The sequence below is a fragment of the Phymastichus coffea genome, unplaced genomic scaffold (assembly GCF_024137745.1).
Source record: "Phymastichus coffea isolate CEN01 unplaced genomic scaffold, Cenicafe_Pcof_1.1 PCOF00112, whole genome shotgun sequence".
Lineage (NCBI taxonomy): Eukaryota > Metazoa > Arthropoda > Insecta > Hymenoptera > Eulophidae > Phymastichus > Phymastichus coffea.
In genome coordinates this window covers 473,841-496,988 of record NW_026706923.1, presented here as the reverse complement: position 1 = coordinate 496,988, position 23,148 = coordinate 473,841, and the positions used below count along the sequence as shown (strand labels likewise).

The 23,148-nt window shown below is 48.0% G+C and overlaps 2 protein-coding genes across 2 annotated transcripts; both read right to left on the bottom strand.

Moving 5' to 3' along the window:
- Positions 1-1,217: 1,217 nt before the first annotated feature.
- Positions 1,218-19,507, bottom strand: LOC131670612 (rootletin). Its single transcript, XM_058946332.1, has 21 exons — positions 19,270-19,507; positions 14,802-14,900; positions 13,700-13,960; positions 13,434-13,633; positions 12,869-13,376; positions 8,414-8,731; positions 7,015-8,043; positions 6,398-6,950; positions 5,965-6,324; positions 5,722-5,907; positions 5,412-5,656; positions 4,930-5,347; positions 4,759-4,868; positions 4,515-4,691; positions 4,341-4,448; positions 4,103-4,282; positions 3,822-4,034; positions 3,237-3,557; positions 2,574-2,942; positions 2,435-2,496; positions 1,218-2,354 (listed from the first exon to the last, which is right to left on the bottom strand). Exons 1-21 carry the CDS (start codon positions 19,366-19,368, stop codon positions 2,150-2,152), a joined length of 6,021 nt encoding a protein of 2,006 aa, XP_058802315.1. The 5' UTR covers positions 19,369-19,507; the 3' UTR covers positions 1,218-2,149.
- Positions 19,508-19,664: 157 nt separating this feature from the next.
- Positions 19,665-22,696, bottom strand: LOC131670624 (uncharacterized). The gene has a single exon (XM_058946352.1). It carries the CDS (start codon positions 22,545-22,547, stop codon positions 21,018-21,020), a length of 1,530 nt encoding a protein of 509 aa, XP_058802335.1. The 5' UTR covers positions 22,548-22,696; the 3' UTR covers positions 19,665-21,017.
- Positions 22,697-23,148: the final 452 nt, after the last annotated feature.

The window sequence follows — 23,148 nt, the reverse complement described above, 5'->3', positions numbered from 1 at the left end:
TTTGAAGGCTCGCGGCAACGACTGGCAGTCGCGGGCAGAAGAAAGATCGCTCCACAGGCAGCTAAAGCTATCGGCGAGTGGAAATTGGAAATTCTCGTCGCACGATGTTTCCGCGTCTCGCTCTCTCTCTCTCTCTCTTTCTGTCTCTCCCTTTGCTCGCCCAGTAAGGTCATAATCGTGTATTCGATCTAGCGCCAGTGTCACGGCCGTCGATTGCGAACGAAAGCGCTACGTGCAGCGTCATTGACCAGCTCCAAATTAGGCATGGCGCGGCCCAAATGTCGCGCGGCTCCTTTGCTTCCTCCTCCTCTCTCTCGCGCGCGCGCACTTTATTTTCATTCGCGCTCGCGAGGAAGCCGGTCAAGGCCGCCGCGAAAGACGGGCTTTTCATCTCTCCTCTCCGATCTTTCTCTCCGCCTCGCCCGCGCACGCACGCGGCCGCTTGTGCCGTAAATAACCGATGGTTATATTTAACGTTTTGTATCCAACGATCGAAGGTTTGGACTTGCGATTTTTCTTTCTTCTTTGGAGCCTTGTGGTCCGCTGGACGCAGTTCCCAATGGAGATACTTTATTACGGTTCTGCCTCCGTGAAAAAATTGTTTTTCAAGTTAAACCATTTTTTAACGCATAGTTTGTACGATTTCATAAAATTATTTATCGCTCCGATAGTGAAAATAATATATTGCTTTAGCAACCTACTATTTCTTCTAACTAACAGAATTGTAAATCTTACAAACAATCAAAACAACACAATTTTTAAAGTATGCAGGAAAACTGTAATCGCTTATTTTTTATCACATTCAAACATATAGAAAGTTTGAGCGAAGACGCGAAAAAATATTAGTCACCCTATAAAAATACATTAGTAAATCTCACAAGACCCAAAGCAAAACAAACTGAGTCACAAATTCTCAATTAACTAAACTCATCTATGAGTGTTTATTTGATTGAATAACATTTTCGTTTTGATAAGTATATCAACGATTCGAAATTCCCGCTAGATTCACTTTTGCTTTTGACTGCCGTTCATTCGATAATTTTTTAGAATAACAAAAAACAGTAACAAAACGATAAACTAACGGCATTGAAGTATAAATGCTCACCTCAAAACATCCGATGTAATGATGACAAAAATATGAATAAAAATGTCGGATTGAAAGGGTCAAATCAGTCGTAATTTAGACTGAATGAATCAAGGCAATACGTTTTCGGTATTAATGTGTGTTAATGTCTCATCAATTTTTATTCCACATCGTTCATTCTCTCAAACGAAGGAAATATAAATACAAGGAAAGTACAATGAAGCGACGATTTCCATGTTTTTTTTTTCTTTTTGGAAAACACGAACACAGGAAACAATAAGTGTGTACGTTACATCTAATGACACAGGAAACAAGGAACATACATACGCATATAAGTGAGATTTATTTATTACTCCTTATTTTGACTAGACTATATTCTTTTTTTTCATAAATCACCGGTCATTTCGTGGACTGCTTGTCGAGAGATTCTCTGAGAGAACTGACGCAGTCCTGCCGCACAATTAAGTTTTTTTTAATCTTCCTAATTTTCGCTACGTGACAAGCTTACTTCATTCATTTTTCTAATTATTCTTTTAAGGTATGTTGACTTTGGTCTCGAGAGCCGAGACTAAAGGAAGCTTCGCCAGTGTCTACAATCTCTACCGACGCGCCCAATGGGCCGGTCGGAAAATTCACATATTTAAACGATATAAAAACGTAGAAACTTAATGCAGCGGTACTACAAATAATCATCTAACGAAATACACAGACTAGAATCACAAATACACGCAAACGCCAATCGTTGTATTGGCGACGCATAGACGGTTTTCTTTTTCTGAACACAATATCGTCAGCGACACCACGAAGAACACAAAATAAAGTTCACGATATAACGACAAATCGAAGGAGCGAGCAGTACGACTGTGAATATATGTAATGATAAATTTGTGCCCAACACGATTGCCGTCGATAATGAAATGGCGCCGATTCTCACGAATGATCTTCTTACGAATAGGAGAGACGCACAGCGAATAGAAGAGAAAACGATCGCACGTCACTATGCGAGACGCTGCTCCTTGGAATGAAAGAGGAAAGTAGCGGTGTTGGAAATAGGTACGAAGGACTCTACAATAAGGACGACGGCGAGCGACGCTCGTACGACAGTGGAGCCGGCAAGGCTAATGACGGCGGCACGTTTGTGTTGATCTCGAGCTTGCGAGTTTCGTGCTCCAACAGATCGGCGTCGAGGCGTGGCTCCTGCGACACCGTGCGCAGCGACTCGCCCAGTGCGTGCCGGATTTGCTGCATCTCTCGACCCGTTCTCGAGCTTCTGCAAAACAACGGTTTCGTTTGTAACCCTGCGTTCAAACCGATCGCAAGCTAATTCTCACGTCGCCGAGTCATGCATACTTGTGAACGTAGATCTGGCGTAGCTTGATCTCTTGATTGAGCTGATCCCTCAACGATCTTATCTGTAAGCCAACAACCGAGGCGTCACGCGTTATCCCGTGGTACCTGCGCGCCAATTCCAATGGGCAAGACACCTCACCTGCGCCTCGAGTCGAATGACCTGATGCCGATGACTCTGCTCGCGAGCCTCCAGCAACTTTTGCGCCTGCAACTGGGCCGCGCGGAATTTCTCCAGCTCGCTGCTCCGCGCGAAATCCGAGTGCGAGTGCGAGTGCGTCAGCTCGGCGCGCAGCTTGGCGATCTCCGTCTCCCGGTCGGCCAGCGCGCACTCCAAACGACTCACTTTCAGGCGTAACTCGCAATTGTCGCGCTCCAAGTGCTCGTGGCTCAGGTCCGAGTGCATTTTGCTGTGCTCGTGGCGCTCGTAGCTCTTGCTGCGCACGCAGCTCGCGCGAGCGCACGACACTTGACGCTCCAGTTGGCGCTTCTCGTTCTCGAGGTTCTTTACCTGTCGACATTGCAGGACAATTTTTTTTTTGTTTTTTTTTGTTTTTTTTTTTTTTAAATCTTGGATCGAATCGAATGCCACGAAAAAGCTATTTTAAGCGCCGTCAAATTTTGTAAAAGAATTTCATAAATCAAGCAATTTCCTTTTACGGAACATTTTTTTAATACAACAACGTTAAAAATATAAAAGATCGTTCACGAAACGATGGAAAATAAAACATAAAACTTATTAATGCAGCCGTCGACTCTTCCATATCTTCGTGAAATTTAACTTGGACGTGAAACCGCGTCTCACCTTGTCGTTGAGCGCGTCGACTTTGCCCTTGAGCTCACTGCGCTCGCGGTGAGCCAGCTGCAGCTGCCGATACAGCTCCTCGTCCTTGTTGTTGCTGCTGCTGCTCGACGAGCCGTTGCCGGGCATCTGGGCGAAGCGCAACTGCGCCTCCAGACCCGAGCGCACGACCTCGGCGTTGGCCAGGTCGCTCTGTAAGCGCGCGTTCTGATCGCTCAGCAGCTGATTCGCGTGACGCAACTCGTTCAGCGACGACTGCACGTTCTCCAAGCGCTCGGCCTGCACGCGACGATCGCTTTCCACCACCGACAGCTGCTTTTGTAGCTGCGACATACCGAACGGCGATACAGGCCTTGAGCAATTTCACGACAGCCAACTCGTTAATTAATCGCCCGCGCACATTTCCATTCCGAATTGTACATCGTCCAATTTGGTAACGGTCGAACTGTTAAAACATTCATAGCGCATTCCGCAATGCGCGTCTGACGCAAGCGTGCAAGTATCTCATTATTCGATGAAAAACAATCTCCTATGTTTTGGGATATATTAAAAGAAATATAGGCCCAAATGAATTTTTGTTGACAATACCTGCTTGAGTTTCTCGGTGTCGCTTTGAGAGTGAGCATTGACTTCGACGAGATTCCTGTGCATGTGGTTGATCTCAGTCTTGAGTTCACTCTCGTTGGCCACTGATTTCTCTAGTGCGTGGTTCAATTGCTCGATCGTACTCTTCAACGAGGCGCAACGCTCTTCCAAATTACTCATCGTTCGCGCTTGCGACTCGTTTCGTTCTTGTAGTTTCTGCCAATGTTGTTGATGCTCAGTAGTACTTCTCGATCTACATATTAGTTAATTCACATAAAACGAACCTGAATGGTAGATTCCTTGTCTTGGACGATCATTTGAAGTCGTTGGATGTCGCCTTCGAGAGACATTCGATTGACTTCCATCTGCGTTACTCGACTCTCGAATTTGTTTATATCCTCCTTCATTATTCGCTTGTCGTTTTCCATTTTACCGATCGCTTGCTTCAGTCTCTCTATCTTCTCCTGTGAAAATGAGATTTGAAATCAAATGCACGTGGCGCAATGATGAGAAAAATCTTACGTCGTTTTGAAGTTTTTCCTCGGTACCACTGTTGACCGACAATTCTAACGCGACAATCTTTTCTCTGAGTCTGTCGCATTCGTCGCTCTTTTCTTTCAGTTTTTCATTCTATGGAAAGAGACATAGTACATCAAACAAAACAAAAAAGATTAGGCACAACAATGAATCACGTACAATTTGTTGTAAAACACAATGTTTCTGCGTGAGTTTAGCTTCTACGGCGTATTTTTCATCTTGCAAGTTCCGTATGTTGGTCACAAGAGCGTTCATCTTGATCTCGAGTTTGTTTTGGCTCTCGTAACCTTCGGCAAGTTGTTTCCTAATACTCTTAAGTTCCGTGTCGTAGTCGTTCTGTCGAGAACAAAAAAAATATCACTTCGCGTTTCTAAATCATATCCGTATCTGCGTAAAAATTTACCCTTTCGCGTTCGATTTTCATGAAGTGCTTCATCAGCGAATTGATACCCCGCCGTACGGCCTCGACGTCGACGTCAAGTATAAGCTCACGACTATCGGAGTGCTCTTGCGCTGTAAGGATAACGAGTCTGTTAATAAACAAAGACACGATTAACCATTGAAACGAACATACTTCGGACGGGACTGTATCTTCTGGTAGGACTGGAAAGTTTGAACGGCGTGGTGAGACTTCCGTCGGGTTGTACACCAGCGATTCTCTTCAGCATCAGCACCAAGCTACTGAGTTTGTGCTCCAAATCCTTCTTTCTCGCTTCCATGTGAGTGAGTTGCTCGTCGAGTGCTCTTACGCGACCTTCCGAACCACCCAATCTTGCCTTGAGCTCTTGCAGCTGTTGCGTCGCGTCGGTGAGGCAAACCTCCAGATTGTGCTTTTGATCCTCGAGCTTGCGCTCGCGACAACGACTCTCTTCCAAACGAAGAACCAGCTCTTGTTCGCGACCGCGCGAGCGTTCGTCTTCCTCGTCCATTCGCGAACGCAGTTTGCTTAGTTCTTGACGGGTCAGTTCGAGATTGTTTTCCAAGTCTGCGGACTGTCGACGATGATTCGATTGATTAGATTTGTGGCAAACAACGCGTTCGAATCGCACCTTGTACCTGTTTTCTCAACTGATGAAGTTGAAGCTGAAGTCGTTCGCGTTCTTCGGTCTCGTTGCTGAGTCTAGCCTGCAGCTCCTTCTCGTTATTTTGCGCTTGACAGTTGGCGTTGTGCGCTTTGTCTAGTTCCTCCTGAGCCAGTCGCAGTTGCTGCTGTAATTGAAGAATCTCACGCTCGGTGTCACGCACGTTCGATTGTATTCTGTTACGATCTGACTCGAGCGTTGCTTTTGCTTCTTCCAACCCTAAAATTTACGGAAATAAAAACTGTTTTCGGGCGGTTAGAATGTTTTAAAGAGCAGACAATCACCGGCAAGCTTCTGGTAAGATTCCTCAAGCAACCGAGCTTGTTCGCGTTTCTCGCCTTCCACGTGTTTGATACGTTCTCTCAGTTCTTTATTGGTACTGCTGTATTTGTCTTTCTCGAAGTTGGATTCGTTCAGTTGACGGCGCACATCCACAAGTTCTTTTCGCGCATTTTCAATTGTCACCTCAGCTGTGAAACGAACATTCATAAAGATCGTCCCTTTTTGTCATCAGTCAACGTCCATACCCTCTTTGAGCTTTCTGCTGGTCTCAAGCAACTGGTTCTGAATATCGTCAACCTTGTCCTCGGACACGTGCAGCTGAACCTGTAACTCCTCCACTTCTTTCATCGCCGCTTCCCTCTCGTTTTTTATTTCCTCGAGTTTGATCTCCAGCTTCAGCTTCTCCTCGTCGGATCTCGCTTTCAATTCTTCTAGTCTGTTCTTGATACGAGTCAGTTCGTCTCGTAGTTTGTTCAGCTCGCCGCGATCCTTTTCTTCGCGACTTGCCGATTCCCGCCGGAGCCGCTCCGAAGCGCCTTTCTCACCTTCGAGCTCGCGCTGCAGAGAATCGACCTTCTCTTGCAGAACTTGTTGGTCTTGATGAGCTAGAAAGTTATCGCATCGACTTAGTACTCATGCCACTGCTAAGAAGTAAAAGTAAAGTATGGAGATACGTACCAAGTAACAGAGACTGCTGTTTGTCATTCTCCGCTCTCAACAGTATCTCCTCGTGTTGCTGGCACAAGTTTTCCTTTTCGTGTAATAGTTCGTCGAGCCTCTGACTCAACTGCGAGATCTCATTGTTCTTCTCCTGCTCCAGTTTGGATTTGATCTGTTGGAGCTTCTGCTCGAGACTGATTCTGGTTTGGTCCTTCTCCTCGTTGAGTCTCCTCAAGGCTTCTTCGCTCTGCTTCTTCAAATCTGCCAGCACGGCTTGGAATTCCAATTCCTGTTTTTCGCTCAGTTGCGTTAAACTCATCTTAACGTCGCGAGCGTGTTTCTCGCTATGATCCACTTCCTTTTTCAGCTGATGCACTTGGTTCTTCAAGCTCTCTTGCTTGATCAGCAATTCTTGATTCTCTTTCTCCAGTTGCTGCCTCTTGGCATGAGTGTCCTCCAGATTGCTGGTGGTGTCGAACAATGCTGTCTCTAAGGCTTCCTTCTCGCTACGTAAGGAGCTGAGCAGCTCGATTAGACCTTGAATTTCTTTGTCGTTGCTCTCCAGTATTATCTGCGAATGACGGTTACATTGAAAAAGACGCCTTATGCATGATTATTAGAAATGTCATACGCACTTGTTTTTCCTCGCCACTCTTCACCAGCTCGGCAACGTCCCTGTTGATCCTGTTGATCATGTCTTTAGTGTGCTCGTGCTTCTGACTCAAGCGAACGTATTCCTCGTTGAGTGCTTCTTTGCTCCTTGCCATGGCTGCCAACTGGTTACTCAGATCTGCCCTTTCCCTGCTGATCTGCGCGCATTCCACCTCCAGGCGTTCCTTCTCGATCTCCAGGAATTTGGCCTTCTCGTGCAGCGTCACCTTGTCGTTCTCCAAGCTCATTCTCGCTTGCTCGCCGGCCAGTAATTCTTTCCTCAGCGACGTCATGTCGCTCTGCTGGTCAGCGCATTGCGAGGAGAGCTGGGTTTTTTCCTCGTTGGCGCGACGCAGCTCATCTTGGAGTCTCGCGCTTTCTTGCTCGTGGCTCAAGCAAATCGATTGCAGCTTGGTGACCATTTCCTCCAGCTCGGACTTGACCAGGATCAGCCGCTCCAGGTCCAGCTCCAACTCGGCCTTCGACTTTTCCACCTGAGCCAGGTAGCACTCCGACTCGATCTTGTTCTGCTCGAGCACCTCCTTCGCCAGCTGAGCCTTGTTCAACTCTTCCGCCACGCTCAGGATTTCCTCGCGCAGCTTGCTCGAGCGTTCCTCCTCGGCCCGGAGGCTCGCTTCTCTCGACTCGCAGTCCTTGTTCACTCGGTCGAGCTCGCACTGCAGGTACGTCTTCTCGTCTTCCAAGCTGCGGCACAGCTTGTCGAGCTTCATGTTGATCTTGGCCACGTTTTCGTAATCGGCGCTCAAGCCGTTGTACTTGCTCGCGCTTTCCAAACGGCTCTTGTCCAGATGCGCGTTGTCGCTCCTCGCGCTGTCCAAGGCTTTCTGTAGGATTTCACGCTCTTGCGACAGTTGCGCACTTTGCGAACGCAGCGAGTCCACTTGTGAGATCAGCTCGGCGTTCTTTTCTTCGAGGACGATCAGCCGCTCGTCGAGTCCTTCAGCCTGCTTACGAGAGAGACTCAATTGCTCTTGGCTGGTCTGCAGCTTTACCTGCGAACGCACACCGAGATCATCAGCCGCGCGTCGATCGACGTATTCTTAACTCGAGCAACGCCGAGTTGTGATGTTTATGAACGCGCGATCTCATCGGCTATTTCCAGCGAAATTTTGCTCGCAATTCAACGCGATCGCAGTGTATCGAATTTAAAAGTGGCAGTTAAGGAGTTGACGCGTCAACGGCGAGGATTGTTTGAGATAAACATGCCAGCGAGATTGTAAACGATAAATCGAGCGGGCAAACATGACAAATGAGATTTGGAAATAGGCCCGCCGTCAGGAAAATAAACCGCGACTCGGCTAATTGAGCCAGGCGTTAAATTTAGACGCGCGGTGCCGCGGAGAAGCGAACGAACCGGCTTACCGTGAGCTCGTGTATGGTCAGCTGATACTTGTGCAAGGCGGCCTGCACGGCGCTGATGGTGCTCTCGGCGAACGCTGGGATCGTGCTGGCGGGCCTGGCCGATCGTTTCAGGCAGCCGCCGCTCGCGGCTGGCAGTGTCGCGCCGGGTGACAAGTGCAGGTGGCTCACTAGCTCGAGCTCGCGCATCTCGGCGTCCTGTATGACCACGCTCGCGATGTCGCGCAGGGCACTTTGCAGCGCGGACGCGTCTTCTTGCTCGCGCAGCCTCTGGCTCAGGCTGGCTTCCGACTCCGCGCACTTTTCCTCCAGAGATTGAACCTGCAACGAGCAATGACGAATCAGCGTGTCCCTTGCCCTCGCACTCTGTCTCTCGTTCTGGGTACCATCGACGTACTGCTATGAGCTTCCAATAGCACATTGCTGCTACTCTTATTTATTTCCGCATTCAAACAGCTTTTATAGGCAACAGATCGGTACTGCAGCGCTCAGTGCATCGATAATTATCTGTCGTGGTATGCGCGACGATTAAATGATTAGTTATCGATTTCAAGTGTCCACAGCACTTGTGTCTATGAAAATAATGTTCATTTGAAAAAAAAACGCGAGATAGTTTCCAAATAAATCTGAGTGTTCGACTACTGAGATAATTTTAAATGCTTACAATTTATTATTAAAAACGATTTCTGGAATAATATTCGTTAAAAGTATGCTCGACATCAACGTACGTTACAAATACTGTTGTCGAAAAGTTACGATCAAATCGAGTATTAGATCGAATGCTGCTGCAAAGACTTACATATTTTTTACGTACAAAAAGATTCTCGAAGTCACGGACAACTCAACGAACCAAAAATATGGTGGTGCTCTTTTTTTAACGAGTGTAATGATTTCTGCAATTTTAATTCTTAAAAGTGGTGTTGAATTGTTGAATTTTCGATACGGCAGCTAGCAAAATTTTCATCTTCGCGCATTTTGTTCTTATCAAAAATTCATTGAATTTTATTCCAACAGATTACACGTTTTATAACAACGTACTTGATGATACTACTGCAATTTCAAGTTCATCGAGATAACAATTCAGAAAAATAACGATACAAGGCGTGTATACTTCCGCGTATTTTTTTAATTCTAGTTTTAAAAGTTTTAAGTAGCTTTCATCAATATTAAAGTACTCTATACTTATTATTTAATACAAAGTAACTACTTATCGCATAGCATATCAATCTGAAATCCAATATCAACCGCCTGACACAATATATTCACTTTTCTATCGAGTTGTTTTATTTATTACGATAGCTTTACATTGCTTCTAACAAATCACACTTGAAATAGTTACTTTGTTGCTTACTTTTCTTTACGACATTCGACTCAGTCATAGACGAGCTCAACTATACAGAAATTTAATAATATAAATTTCGATAAAGTACACCATGTTTGTGGTTCTAAAAATGAATGTATTGATTTTCAGAAATATCTTTTCGTTTTCAGTATACTTTGGACGGTTCTCTAGCGGTATTGGTACATAACTGAAGACACTGAATAAAAATAGGATTTGTAATACCATATTGGAAATCAAAGTCGTTAGAACTTTGTGACAGAATTCTTTAAAAAACATTCCCTTCTAGTGCGAAAATTTTTTACAGGACTACTTTAAATTCGTCAATCGGCTTCAGATTGCTTATGTCATGGATTTTATATATATATAATAGATGCCAAGCTATAATTTAAATTTTATTTTTTCAACAGATTGTAGGATCGGAAACAACATATTTGTTAATTATCGTACAATTTAAAACAACGTCCAGTCCAAGAGTTATTACCAAATGATTAACAACACAACATTTTTTAAATAATGTTGTTTGGAAATTTGTTAAAATCAAATACTAACAAAAGAATCAGATTAGATTAAACCATAACGCGAGTTTGATCATAAATTTGATGTTTGTAATTTCCAAAGTATCTACAATGTAATCTGTACGGGTTGATGTATCAAGATGCAAATAACATTTTTTCCATATTAAATAATTCTTTTATATAAAATCAATAATAAATTAATAAAAAAATTGAATATACAAATAATGATAAAAGATTAATTCAATAAACAAAGCTAGATTTACCTTATCAGTGCAAGACATAAAAATGTTAAGTAAAAAATTAATATCACGAATACTTCGTTTATTTTAAAAGAGAGATTTTTAATGCAAAATTGTTTGCGAATGCTTTGTGCAATAAGCAACAATTTTCATCAGTAGCCGCGATCGTTTCAAATGCGTGTTATTTCCATCTTTTATGTGAATGTAGGTACAGAAGTAAATAACTATCATTAATGAATGATATATAAGTATTTTTAACAGTTAATTGATGAAACCTTCAGTCACGCCCGATTCGACAAAGTATATGGAAATAAAATGTGTGCTCGAGTGTTTGATATCTTTCTAATATAAACGTTAAATATAACTCTAAAATTCCATTTCTATTTCTAATAGACGATTCTATTTATTACTGCATGTTTGTTATCACTGTGTCAGAAGTATATGACGTCATCATGACAAACACAATAATATGAATATAGAATTTCGCTTTTGTCATGAAATCGATAATCACGAAATATCTACTTGACTACTTTCGAGATACTCGAGCGGCTCCAATTGATTTTAATGTGAACAGAGTATTGATGACAAGTACGCGCAACAACACTACGTGTTCAAACCTCCGACCTCTGGTGTGATCTGCAACATATTTCTAGTTTGCATCATCATTGCGTGGAACTCGACAAATCTATATTACTTTGCCAGCAATTTATACAATGATGATCCACCTATTATGGTGGTGGTAGATATAATTGAGATAATAATAGCCGTGTTAGTACTTGGAATAGTCTGTATCATACACAAGCAACTATTGGCTCAATAGAATAAACGAGATGAAAATCGTATTGAGTAAAATTGATTCGAATTTGCGTATTCGCCTGTCTCATAAGAAATTGCCTATCGCATTTATCGGCATCGTTATTTAACTCGGATATACTGCCAGTATCCGAGTATCATTAAACAAATGACATTTTTTTGCAATATTATATAGTTATATTACTCATTCTATTTAAAAGTATGCTTAAAGTCAGAAATGATCATTTACAACTATCCGAACAGAGGAGGAGTACACCTTGATATTATTTTTAAACAATGATGTCAGTAGTAACATATCGCAGCTCTGAGATCTCCATTAATATCTAAGTAGCTTATTCCAAGACATTTAATATTCTATTCTTGTTGTGCATTCATGATTATTTCATCTTCATTTTTAACAATGATGTCCGATGCTTATTATCTTTTTTAGCCAGCTCTTGTCAAAAAGTTGCAAAAAAATTCAAATGTTATTGATCTAATGAATGCATTTTTTTAGATATCGTTTCAAGTATACTTTTTGATAATGCGTAATACTTTGGTATCCATCACCGTTGCCGAAATAATTAAATACATTAAAATAACATTTTACTAAACACATACATCCATATAAAAGTTGCCTTTTCACGTTTAGAACAGCGAATAACTATTTGAAAAAACAAAATCCGACAGCGATTATAAAACAGATATAAGTAATCCGCGATATTTTGTTAAAAAATAAACTTTTTGTAGAGGAAAGGAATTAAAAATATTTTATGTACAAAGCGATCCATTAAAGGAGTATGTATCGAAAATACATCAGTCAAATGAGGTATATGCTTAATTTCAAAAGGAATGGGTTTCTCGTTCGCGTGCTCAAGTACATAGTACTCACGCACGGTACGTGTTAAGTAGTACATAATAGAAAAATAATTTTTCAATTTATTATGCGCAGAATTCATTTGGCTTATAAATATATTGCACACGGTTCGACGTTCTATTAGTAATTAAAATTGGTCAACTTGGTAGTTAAAATTTCGAGGTTTGTATGTACACCCTGTCTCATTAAAATATCAATGTTTTCGCGAAAGTTTACAAACTTAATGTTTCGCTGCAAAAATATCTTTACTCGTATGATGAAACCCTCAAGGGCAATGCTACCGTTATATCTAATGGCAATGTCTTCTTCAGAAACTGTTGTGTCCGGATGAAATGGTTATTCTACGGAAATAATGGGGCAAATCTGCAGCACGCGTTTGTATATTAGTAGGGGGTGGGGGGGGGGGGGGGGGGGGGGCGAGACGTTTTCAACGATATCGAAATCGGAAGGAAAAAATTGAAGAAATATTTGTAATCCACTAGGCTACCGTATAGGAAAGAAGAATGGCGTTGCTAGGCGTATTGTTTTGTTAGTCTGTTTTGGAGGCGACGCAACAGGTTTTCATTGTTAATCGATGCGCGTAGCGTGTAATAGGCCACCTTAACAGTCTGCTCGAAGAAGCACAGGGCAGCCGAGTCGATCAGCCATGCACTGCGCGGTCGAACGAGAAGTAACGACAAAGCTCGTAAATACCTCGCGCAGGAGCTGCTGTATCCTCTCGTCCTTGGCCCGGATCTCGGTGTGCGCGGCGTCCAGCTTCTTGACGGCGGCTTGCAATTCGACCTCGTGTTTGGGCGACTTGGTCGCTGGCAAGTGGAAGGACGACGCCGCCTGCGCCTGAAGCTTCATCAAGAAGCTGGTGCTGCTACACGCGGCCACGGTGTCGCTGACCGCCGAGTTGAGGTGGCCGCGCAGCTTGCTAAGGTCGCGCTCGGTCGCGAACTTCATGTCGGAGTAGAGGCGCTTGAGCGAGACGGCGTCGTTCCACAGGCAGTGCAGCTTGTTGTACTCGGAATTGAAGTACTCGTTGAACGCCAGCTCCTCCTCCTTCCACTCGGCTTCCTTGAGGCTCAGCTCCTCGCGCAGCGCGTCCCACTCGCTCGACAGCTTCTGCAGGTCGCTCGTCAGCGCCTCGTTCGTCGAGTGCGACTCCTCCAGCTGGTCTTTCAGGCTGACGTTGAGCTGCAGCAGCTTATCCGATCTGCGCCCAGCGACGCGCGTTCATGGCTTGCGAAAGTAGCGGCGGCGCGAGCCCTACCTGTTCCTTTCCTCGTGGAGCCTCTTGAGCGCCGTTTCCAAGTCGTTGATGTGCTCCTCGCGCATCTCCCTCATGGTCTGCTGAGCGGCCTGGAGTATCAGCTGGCCGGGCGCCGACGAGGCGCGTTCCTCGCCGCATGGCAGCGACGCCTCGGCCATCTGGCTCTCGAGTTCCGAGCACCTCTGCTTGTACTGGAGTACCTGCCGGAGCGAACAACATCGAGACGCTGCTCAGCGCCGAGCCGGCGGGGGAGGTCGCCGTCTTACTTTGGCCTGCAGCCGGGAGACGAGCGCCGCCTGGTGCTGCTGCGCCTGCCGATAGGTGTCCAGTCGTCGCTTGTAGCTGGCAGCCTCCTCTTCCAAGCGGTGCCGCAGCTCGTAGTTCTTCCTGACCAGCTCGTCGGCGTTGAACGCTTCCTCGGCCAGCGCGCCCGCGTCCTCGCCATTCTCGTCCGACTCGCTCGCGCCTCTTGCGCTCGCTCGGATTTCCGACAGCGATCGCTGCCCGACGCGACTCGCTCCCGAAAACTGCAGCACGCGTACGCTCATTAGCATTTCAACGTCATCCGTTGGAGCCGATATTTTATTTTAGGCAGGGACGTTTCGATCCGTGAGATTGGGCATGAAGACAAGTTCAAACAAGCGCTAATGTGTGAAAATGTGAAAATAAACGGTCTGTAGCACGATAAGATATAGATAGCTCAATCTAAAACTCGATGTAATTCCTTTCCTTCGAGTCCGTGGATACTCGCTGCGCCTTCCGATTCATACGATTACAAGTTCGCTTGTACTCGCTGTCAAAGTAATTAATTTCTCGTGCAAATGAACTAATCAGAAATCGATGGCGCGATCTTCAATCCGAACGCTCGAGCACTCCTTTATGCAACTCGAATCGTTTTCACGGGCGCAACATCTATTGTCCCGCTCGGCACTTGTCGAATACTCGCGGCGCGTATATTTTCGTTTGGAATGTCAAACCGCTTTCAGGGTATCGCGCGATCAGCGAAAAAGTTCGTTCGTCCGATTCGACAGAGACGGAAATGCGATCGAGGGAACTTTAATCGTTACCAGAGCGCCAGTTCTTTCTCGCGCTGTAGAGCCCGAAATCCGCGGCGAAAGTTCTACTCGCCTCGATCAAAGTGAACGTTCCATTCTATCAAAGTCATGCCAAAGCTAGTTTTGACTACTCGTGTCGCTTTCGAGTTGAATTTCAATCTGATAGCTCGTTCGAAAAATATGCAGCGCAGCGTCGATGATCATCCCCGGGAACCGTCTGCCGAAAGCGGTCGAGGGTACGAAGGCTCGCGAGAAAGCAACCGAAAGCACGTAGCTGTGAGCAATGAAAACGGACGTTATCGTTGAGTCGTACCTCCTTAGCTTTGGAAACGGCTGCAGCAGGTTTGGTGCTTGCCTGCCTCCGCCTGTTCATCTGCTCTCGAAGTGCGATCGAGGCGATCCTCGGCTGCTTCTGCGATGCAACGTCCAGTGATCGGCATGCTGCCGGGCATGGAAAGAGGAGGGGGGGGGGTGCATAGCGAGTGGCGAAGCCTGGGGAAAGCCGCGCGCCGGCCGCCGCGATACGCCCGCCGCGAGACAAAGCGAGAGCAACGGAAAGCAGAAACGATAGTGATAAGCCGGCCGGATAGACTTAGACTCGCCAACGCGGCGGGCTGGGTTCTTTTATCGCCGCGCGCTTTTTTCCACACGGGTGGGATGCGGCCGTGACTGGCGGTGTCTCGCGTGATTAAAAGGCACGTCTTACTTCTCTCGTTCTTCTCCTTCGCCTTTCGTTTTTTTTTCTTTTTTCGTTTATTTCATTTCATTTCTTTTTTCTCTCTGCGCGCGAGTGAAGTTGGAGGAATTTTTCTTTTTTTTTACTCGGAGAGAGGAGTGCGTTTATACATATCGACGAGGAGAGAGAGAGAGAGAGAGAGAGAGAGAGAGAGAGAGAGAGAGAGGAAACGGAAGTGCGGAGAGGGAAAAAGCTCTGCGACTGGCACTGAAGGGTACCAATCGATCGGGCCGCGCAACTTTGCGCGCGCGAAAGGAGAGAACCGCTGTATATAGGGAGACAGAGCGCTGCGCGCGCGAGAGAGAGAGAGAGAGATACCAAAGAGATCTGATACCCTTTTGCCTAATTGCTCGAGCCCGAACGATTGCCGCACGCCAATTCCGCGCGCGCAACGGGTTAACGCTCTCGTCGCCGGCGCTCGTGTCGACGGCATATCCCGTATTCCGTGCCGCGTGCGCGTAGCGCGCTGATACTCACTCGACGGCTGTGCGCGCAGCTTCCTCGCGATTTCGGATACCGAGCTCTTTTCCGCGGTAAGCGCAATTCCAAATCCGTCGCATTATTGCAACAATTAGATTTAATCACGTACACGTTCCTATTCCGCTAATTTTCCTTATTAAAACGATATTTGTCGTGGCTTCCCTCCAATTGTTTGCCTGCACAACTAATCATTGCCACTCTAAGAATGCCATTTATAAGTTTTCATATCTACTTTAGCTATGATTACATTTTATTGCGATCGTTAATATGGGAGCTGGGAAAGATTCTTACTTTTTCATTATCTCTGTAGAAAGGGATTAACGGTAATCTATAGGCACGCAAATGTAGTTGAGCTATACTTTTTAAATGTCAACTATCTTATTTTAGGATAACGATTAGAGGGGAAGCCACAAGAAATTGTCTGTATTAAGAAACTCAATTTCAGAAAAATGGAAGAAATTACAAAACATTTTTTCATGGACTGATTTCTCGTTGACATTTTTTAATTACAAATTATGTGCATGGAGCTATATTAAATCATTAATAGGCAAAATTGCCGTATCTTTCTTAATCTCCATTTATTTCCATGTCCAATCGACTTAGCCAATTATATTTAGAGATACTAAGTCTACTACGCATAGTCATCGTTTAAATATTGTTATCAGACACTTAAGTAATAAATACCAAATAAAAATGATTATCAACAGGTTCTTTGAGAGACGAAACGCAGGAATTGAAAGCCAAAGAAAAGAAAACCAATGTGTCATTGTAGCTGATTCATTGGCGAGAGAATAAGAATGTATTAACTTTGTATCCTATTATGTCACAGATAATGATCGACAAGACGTCTCTCTCTCTCTCTCTTTCTCTCTCTATCGTCGAAGAGACAGGTTTTATCCAATAAATCTCTCGTGTTATTCGTTTTCTCTTGTGACACTCGAAGCAACGCATTATTTATCAATAAAGATTTCTTTTTATCGCCCGGCGCTACTGCCTCGCGTATTTGCTTATAGCGCGTCGAACGAAAATTTTGGGATCGTGGAAACTCGAAACGCTGATCGATCGATCGCGATCGCGTTGCGAGCGCTGCTCAACGCCAGGCGGACGCAGGCATACCATGCGTCGACTTCCAAATCGGCTAACTTGTGCGTTCCAGCCGCGTTACGCAACTGGCAGTGCAACAGACGAGCCAGTTGGCGTGCGCGATGCGCACACCTCGGCGCATCAATCTCTATTACGGCCGATAAAGCCCGCAACGTCGCGGGCTGGCATCACCGCCTGCACTGCCAGGACGAATTGCCGGTATAATTTATTTATATTGGCACGCGTGGCGACGAGTCGACGTGTCCGGCGAAAGCTCCGGCCTTTCATTGAGCGAATATCGACGTCACTTCTTTCTCGCGATCGATCGTACGTTTGGCACTCGATGTCACTCGCGAAGCTGCGTTTTTTCCCCTTTCTTTTCCTTCTTTTGGCTGTTTCCACGCGACGTCGCCATCGATGATACGTTCGAAGGGCCTCTTACAAATTGTACATGCTTGACTTGGGATCGAGCGACGACTAAATTGAATGCGTCCCAGAGTCGACAATTCGAGTGCGCGCGGTTTACGCGAAAACAGCCGCTACGGTAACGGCGATGCAAAGCGCGTCGGCAATTGATGCTTCGGCGAACGATCCGAGTTCGCCGGCGATCGCGATATTTGCATTGTCTGACTAATTATAATTGATTAGAGCGATGGGACGCGATTGCGAGCACATCGGAGCGAAAAACAGCGCGCCAACAAAGAGAACGCAACGGAGAGGAAGACTCGATTGCCCGTATACCTATATTATCTGGCGGTGGTTGTTTAACGTGTCTATCAAGACAAAGGAAAAAAAATGGCATGCTTGTGTTCTCGATAACACTCGCCGAGAAAAATACGCGATCTCGCGGTCAGATGATATTGAGTAAACGAGGAAAGGAAGGACGTGTAGTTTGCGCGGTTGACGATGCCAATGTCAAAGCCGATCGAACCTCTTCTACTGTATTCTTTTGTTATCTCTTAATTGACTTGACTTCGGAAACAAACAAAACACGACGGTTTGTGAAATATATACAGCAGAAGGCGTAAAGAAAAGTCGAAATTTATCAACGTCTCCGCTTGACCTTTGACATCCAGTCGCTTCGTATCGGTCAGCCGGTCTTTAACGACAATAGCGTAAGAAGTACAGAGGAGCTTTTTACTTTTCGTTCGTGAATTTTTCGCCGCTTTCAGAATGACGATATTGCACGCGTGAATTGAAATTATATGCTTTGCATGTGCAGCAAACAGAAGAGGCCGCCGGCAGTACTCCGAAAGTACGAAGCTTTTTGGTGCCAGCGTGCAAAAAATACAAATTGACGTTGGTACAAGTGTGCGCTTGAGTCAAAACAGCTTACAATTTCAACAGAAACGTCGACTCTCCCAAGATGCACTCGTTTATCAACGATCCGCATCGAGAAGCAGTTCACGCGACTCGAATCATGCGAATAAAAATCCGTGCCAAATGTAATTCCCATGTGCGGATGTGCAAAAAGAGAGAGAGAGAGAGAGAGAGAGAGAGAGAGAGAGGGAAAGAGAGTAACAGACAGTGTCGTCATTACCAAAAATAGCCCGTCTTTACTGTCAAGCGTAATTGAGTCAAGATTTCATATCCCGTTTCGATAGTTAGATAATCTCCGTCTCTCTCCGTAATTTTTTTTCGCACGTTAATAGCGTGTAACGCTACAACGTCTAGAAAATACCAAGAAGACTAAGTATAGGACAGAGTGCGAGAAAGAGAAAGAGAGAGAGAGAGCGAGAGAGAGATGAAAGTAAAATGTATTAATGAATCAATCGGACTGGCGATAAAGCTGGCGCTGCGCGCGATGATGAGTCTCGGCGGTTCAAAGTTTAAAGCTGCCCGGCACTCGTCGTCGCCGCGGAAAGCGACTCGCGGAGCACGTGCGTGCTCGACGCGACACTTTCACGTACGTTCCATCCTCTCTCTTTCTCTTTCTGTCCCGCGGGTCATGACTCATCGCACCCTCGTGTGCGTATACGCGCTAACGTCATCGAGAACAATCCATTCGAATTGCAATCTCGAGGAGCGAAGGGGGCCAGCTAAATATTTTTCTAGCGCGAATCCTTAGCTCGTTACGGCACGGCGCGACTTCGTAATCGACGATCTAATTATAGCGAGCGAAGTGCACGCGCGATGCGCTATTAGAAGCGAAGGAGAAGAAAAAAACGCCACCGTCGCTATCGCTTCTCTGCTCGTCGTCGCGGTCGCGTCGCGTCGCGTCGCGGTCAAGAAGTTGGGACCTTACGAGAAATGCGTCGATCATCAAAGTGTCTCGCGCGTTATCGTCTTTCACGACGAGCAAAACAAGGAAAGCAGCACATCGAGCGACGATTCGTGCTCAATCGCCGTCTGATATTAGAGTTGACCAGCCACTAAATTCAATGGCGCGCGCGGGCAAAAGCACACGCACACGCACACGCACACGCACACGCACGGCAGGGCACTGCAGGAGGCGCGCAAATGAAGGAAAGCAACAACAAACCGGTATCATGGTCGGCGAGAGGGTAGCAGTACAAGTGCGCTGCAGCGGTGGGGGCGGCAGCACAGCGGCGGCGGCGGCCAAAGCACTGACGCTACGCATGCCGGCGAGGGTAGCGGGCTGGCGTGTCGCCTCTCGCCCGAAAGCCGCCGAGCGGTGGGGAGCGACTCCCCGACTCCCGAGCACCTGGCGTCGCGGTTCGACCCCTCTCTATGATACGCGTGCTTATCCTTGGCGACCCGGTTGCTCGGTGCGGCCGGACATTTGTGTACACTTCGTAACCAAGTTCGACGGACACTGCGCGGCCGACTCTTCCTCCGTGCTTTCCTTCTACGAGACCACTTGGCGATCGTTCGCCGCGCATCTCAATCAATTACACGTTCGTCGTGTTGCTTTTTTCGAAAAATAAAAATTTATTTATTGCAATCCTTATCTCGCATATGTACATCAGATTTGACGAGGTGAATCTCCTCCAGCAATCACGTGCGATTGCATGGATGATTCTCTAACGGCGCGTAGACAGTAGTAATGGAGAAAAAGCTCGTTACATTTTCATACTCCTAGTGAAGCTTATCGAACTACGACGACTTTTTACAGACGTGGAGAATATCGCTGTTGCCGCATCACAACATAACTAGCATAGTAATGTTTAGCAAACATATAAAATGATTATTTTTTTCTGATGCATATGTATACATACATATATATATATACATACATACACACACTCACACACACACACACACACATACATATATATATATATATATATATATATATACACATATAGAAGCGCAGTTTCGATGACTTACAACCATATCTATTATGTATTGTGTACCATGTGATATCTCATTAGTCAGCCAATTATCAATACGCGTGTCCTCGTAGCTTATAGAACTAGTTAAAAAATAATTTATTAAGCCTAATATTCGTAGCGCATGAAAGACATCGCTCGTTCCGCTCTTACGCTTCGCACAAGTCGATCTCCAACTACTTGCTCACGGAAACGAATGGCAAGGCTTTTCCAGGCCCATAATGCGGTCAGGGCATCTCACAGAAACCGAAAATTTTCTACGTCCTAATGCGTAGTTAGCGTGTGGCTCGCGCGTCATGTGACTTATGTCTTCGTGTCATCGTCGTGTCCGTCAATCAAGTGGAAAAAATTCCCGATGCGGCGCGAAATAGGAGGATAGCTTCGCGTCGTTCAGCATAACAATAAATATAAAAATGCGAGAAAGCGAGCAAGAGACGTAGGGCAATTCCGTGCCAGGTAAAGCCTCGCAATCATAACTCATCCATCTCTCTCTCTCTCTTTCTCTCTTGCGCGCGCGCGGTGGTGCCTGGAACGAGGCTGCCCCGAATGAACGAAAATGTCGCGTGGATAGACAAAAATAGGTATATGTGGAAGCCTCATTTTCGCTCTCGCTCCCTCTGACTCTCTCGGCATTTCTTTCGTCGAGTATACGTTCGTATCTCTTTTCATGCGGTTTGTCTTCTCCCCCTCTTTCCCAATGCTACTATCGTCCTTCGCTTCGCCACTGTCTTCGTCAAACGATAGCACTCGTGTCGCGATACCTTATTTACATGGCTCCACGCGCACGCACGCGCGCACTGCACTTTTTTCGAGAAAAGAAAAAACGAAAGAAATCAAGAGAGCAAGAGAGAGAGAGAGGGGGGAGGGGGGGGGGAGCGATAACAATTGATCGCGCAAGCATACACACACAGAATTCGCAGAAGCACGATTGTTTGTATCACACAATTGCACCACCGCGTCGGGAAGCGCATCCAGCCCAGGCGCCGAGCGCCTCGTAGAATCGGCCCAAGGGCAGCTGCAGGTAGCAGTAGACGCAGTAGGGCAGCGGGTCCGAAATCTGGAAGAGCGCCTCCCGCTTGTCCAGCAGCCGGGGCCGGCCGTCCGTGCCGGCGGGGTACGACGACTCCCGGAGCGGCGGCTGCTGCTGGCGGTGCCGGCAGGGCCGCTTGAGGATCAAGCTCGCCTGCGAGCTGCCGTGGCAGAGGTACGCCGTGGGCAGGCCGACGCGGCAGCCGACGGCCAGCAGCTCGCCCGGCTTGTCCTCGAGCGCGATCAGCCGGAAGCTGAGGTGGCCGCTGACGGGGCCGAGCTCGCCGCCGCGCTCCGAGAAGAAGCGCTCCAGCCAGCGGCCGACCTCGGGCCGGTCCTCGGGCGCCAGGCCCGCCTCGTCCACGCGGCAGGTGACGTTGGCCAGGACGCGCGAGTCGCGCAGCGTGGTGCAGGTGACGTAGTGCGCGCCCGCCGGCTCGCGGATGACCAGCCAGCGCCGGCCCCGCCAGGACTGCATGCGGCGCTGCTGGCGGCGGAAGTCCGCCAGGCTGGCCGCCAGCCGCAGCTCCGGCAGCGGGCGGCGCTCGCGCATGCCGGCCGGGCCGGCCGGCAGGGCGTAGTGCGCGGCGGCCAGCGCCCCGTCCTCGTAGAGCCGCGCGGCCTCGTCCAGGCTGTCGAGCAGCCGGTGCCGCGGCGTGGGCAGGCCCAGCCGCTCGGCGCGCCCGAGCAGCTCGAGCGGGTCGTCGAGGCGCGCCAGCTCGCGCGCGCCCGGCACGAAGCACTCGCAGCCCAGCAGCTCCAGGTGCGGCTTGGCCAGCGCGTCGAAGTAGGCCGGCGAGCTGGCGCTCACGGGCACGTAGTGGGTGCAGCGCTCGCGGCGCACGATGTCCTGCAGCGCCGCCACGTAGGCGGCCGCGCCGTGGCGCTCCGGCCGGGGCAGGCTGTAGTAGCGCGCGCAGGCCGCCGAGAAGCGGGCCAGGCCGAGCAGGCCCTCGAGCTCGCAGACGACCACGCGCGCGCCGCTGCTCGACAGGTTCCGGGCGAGGCGCACCGCCTGCACGCTGCCGCCGCCCGACACGAGCACGCAGCGTCGCCGCTCGCCCGGCCCGGCGGCCAGCCGCGGGCCGCGGGCGCCGCGCGCCAGGCCCAGCAGCCAGCCGCAGGCCGCGAGCGGCGCGCGCAGGCTCAGCCAGCCCAGGCACAGCCAGCACGAGAGGCAGACGAGCGGCGCGAGGAAGCCGTAGGCGAGCGCCTTGCGGGCCGCGCGGCCCAGGCTGCCCGCCAGCCGCCAGGCGTGCGCGGCCGCGCGCCTCGGCGCCGGCCGGCGCTGGCGCTCGCGCTGCTGCTGGCGCTGCTGCTGGCGCTGCTGCTGCGCCGAGTACAGGGCCGCTGGCCCTTGCGGCGAGGCGCCCTGCTTGCTGGTGGCCGACAGGCCCCGCAGGCAGGCGGCCTCCTCGCTGCTGCCGCAGGCCGGCATCTTCGTCGTCCCGTCTCTGTCGTCGGAGCTGCGGTCGTCGCTGGGCGCTACTGCGGCTGCCTCGGCATCTCTCCGCCCGTCGCTTGCCCGATCTCCCTCGACTTTTCGCCGGCGACTTGCACTGCCCGACTGACGTTGATTATTGCCGCTGCTGCTGTCGCGAGCCTCGGACCGAGTGCCTCTGCCGCTGAAAATTTCTGCGAGTGTGCGCTTATCTTATCGCCAACATGTATACCGCGCCGAGACGCGTGTGCAGCCAACAACACTGACGCTGCGATTTCTTTTTCTTTTTCCTTTCCTTTTTTGCGCCGATCGCTGCAGTGCGCGACGGGTATGTAGGCTGCGCGTGGAAAAGTTGAGAGAATGCGGTGGAGGATTTTTCGTCCGACGGCAAGATTCTTCGGACAATGAAGCCCGCGACGACAGATACGATTGCTTCCTTCTCTTCGGCGATTCCAATTCTAACTTTAACGTCTCTTATCGCTTAATTAGCGGCAGATAGCAATGGACACCAATCGGTGACTTCTTTCATTGACGAAGCTAACAGATCGACTTGACGCTTTATTTTTCTTTTGGCGAATCGAATACGCTGATTTCACCG

Bases quoted from the DNA above. Each gene is read 5' to 3' on its own strand.
- LOC131670612 (XM_058946332.1), bottom strand. From the start codon at position 19,368: ATGCGTAGCGTCAGTGCTTTGGCCGCCGCCGCCGCTGTGCTGCCGCCC. The intron at 3,558-3,821 runs GTATTGTCAACA...GGTATGTCGCAG, and splicing joins ACACCGAGAAACTCAAGCAG to CTACAAAAGCAGCTGTCGGT. The intron at 2,943-3,236 runs GTGAGACGCGGT...CAATGTCGACAG, and splicing joins TCGACGCGCTCAACGACAAG to GTAAAGAACCTCGAGAACGA.
- LOC131670624 (XM_058946352.1), bottom strand. From the start codon at position 22,547: ATGCCGGCCTGCGGCAGCAGCGAGGAGGCCGCCTGCCTGCGGGGCCTG.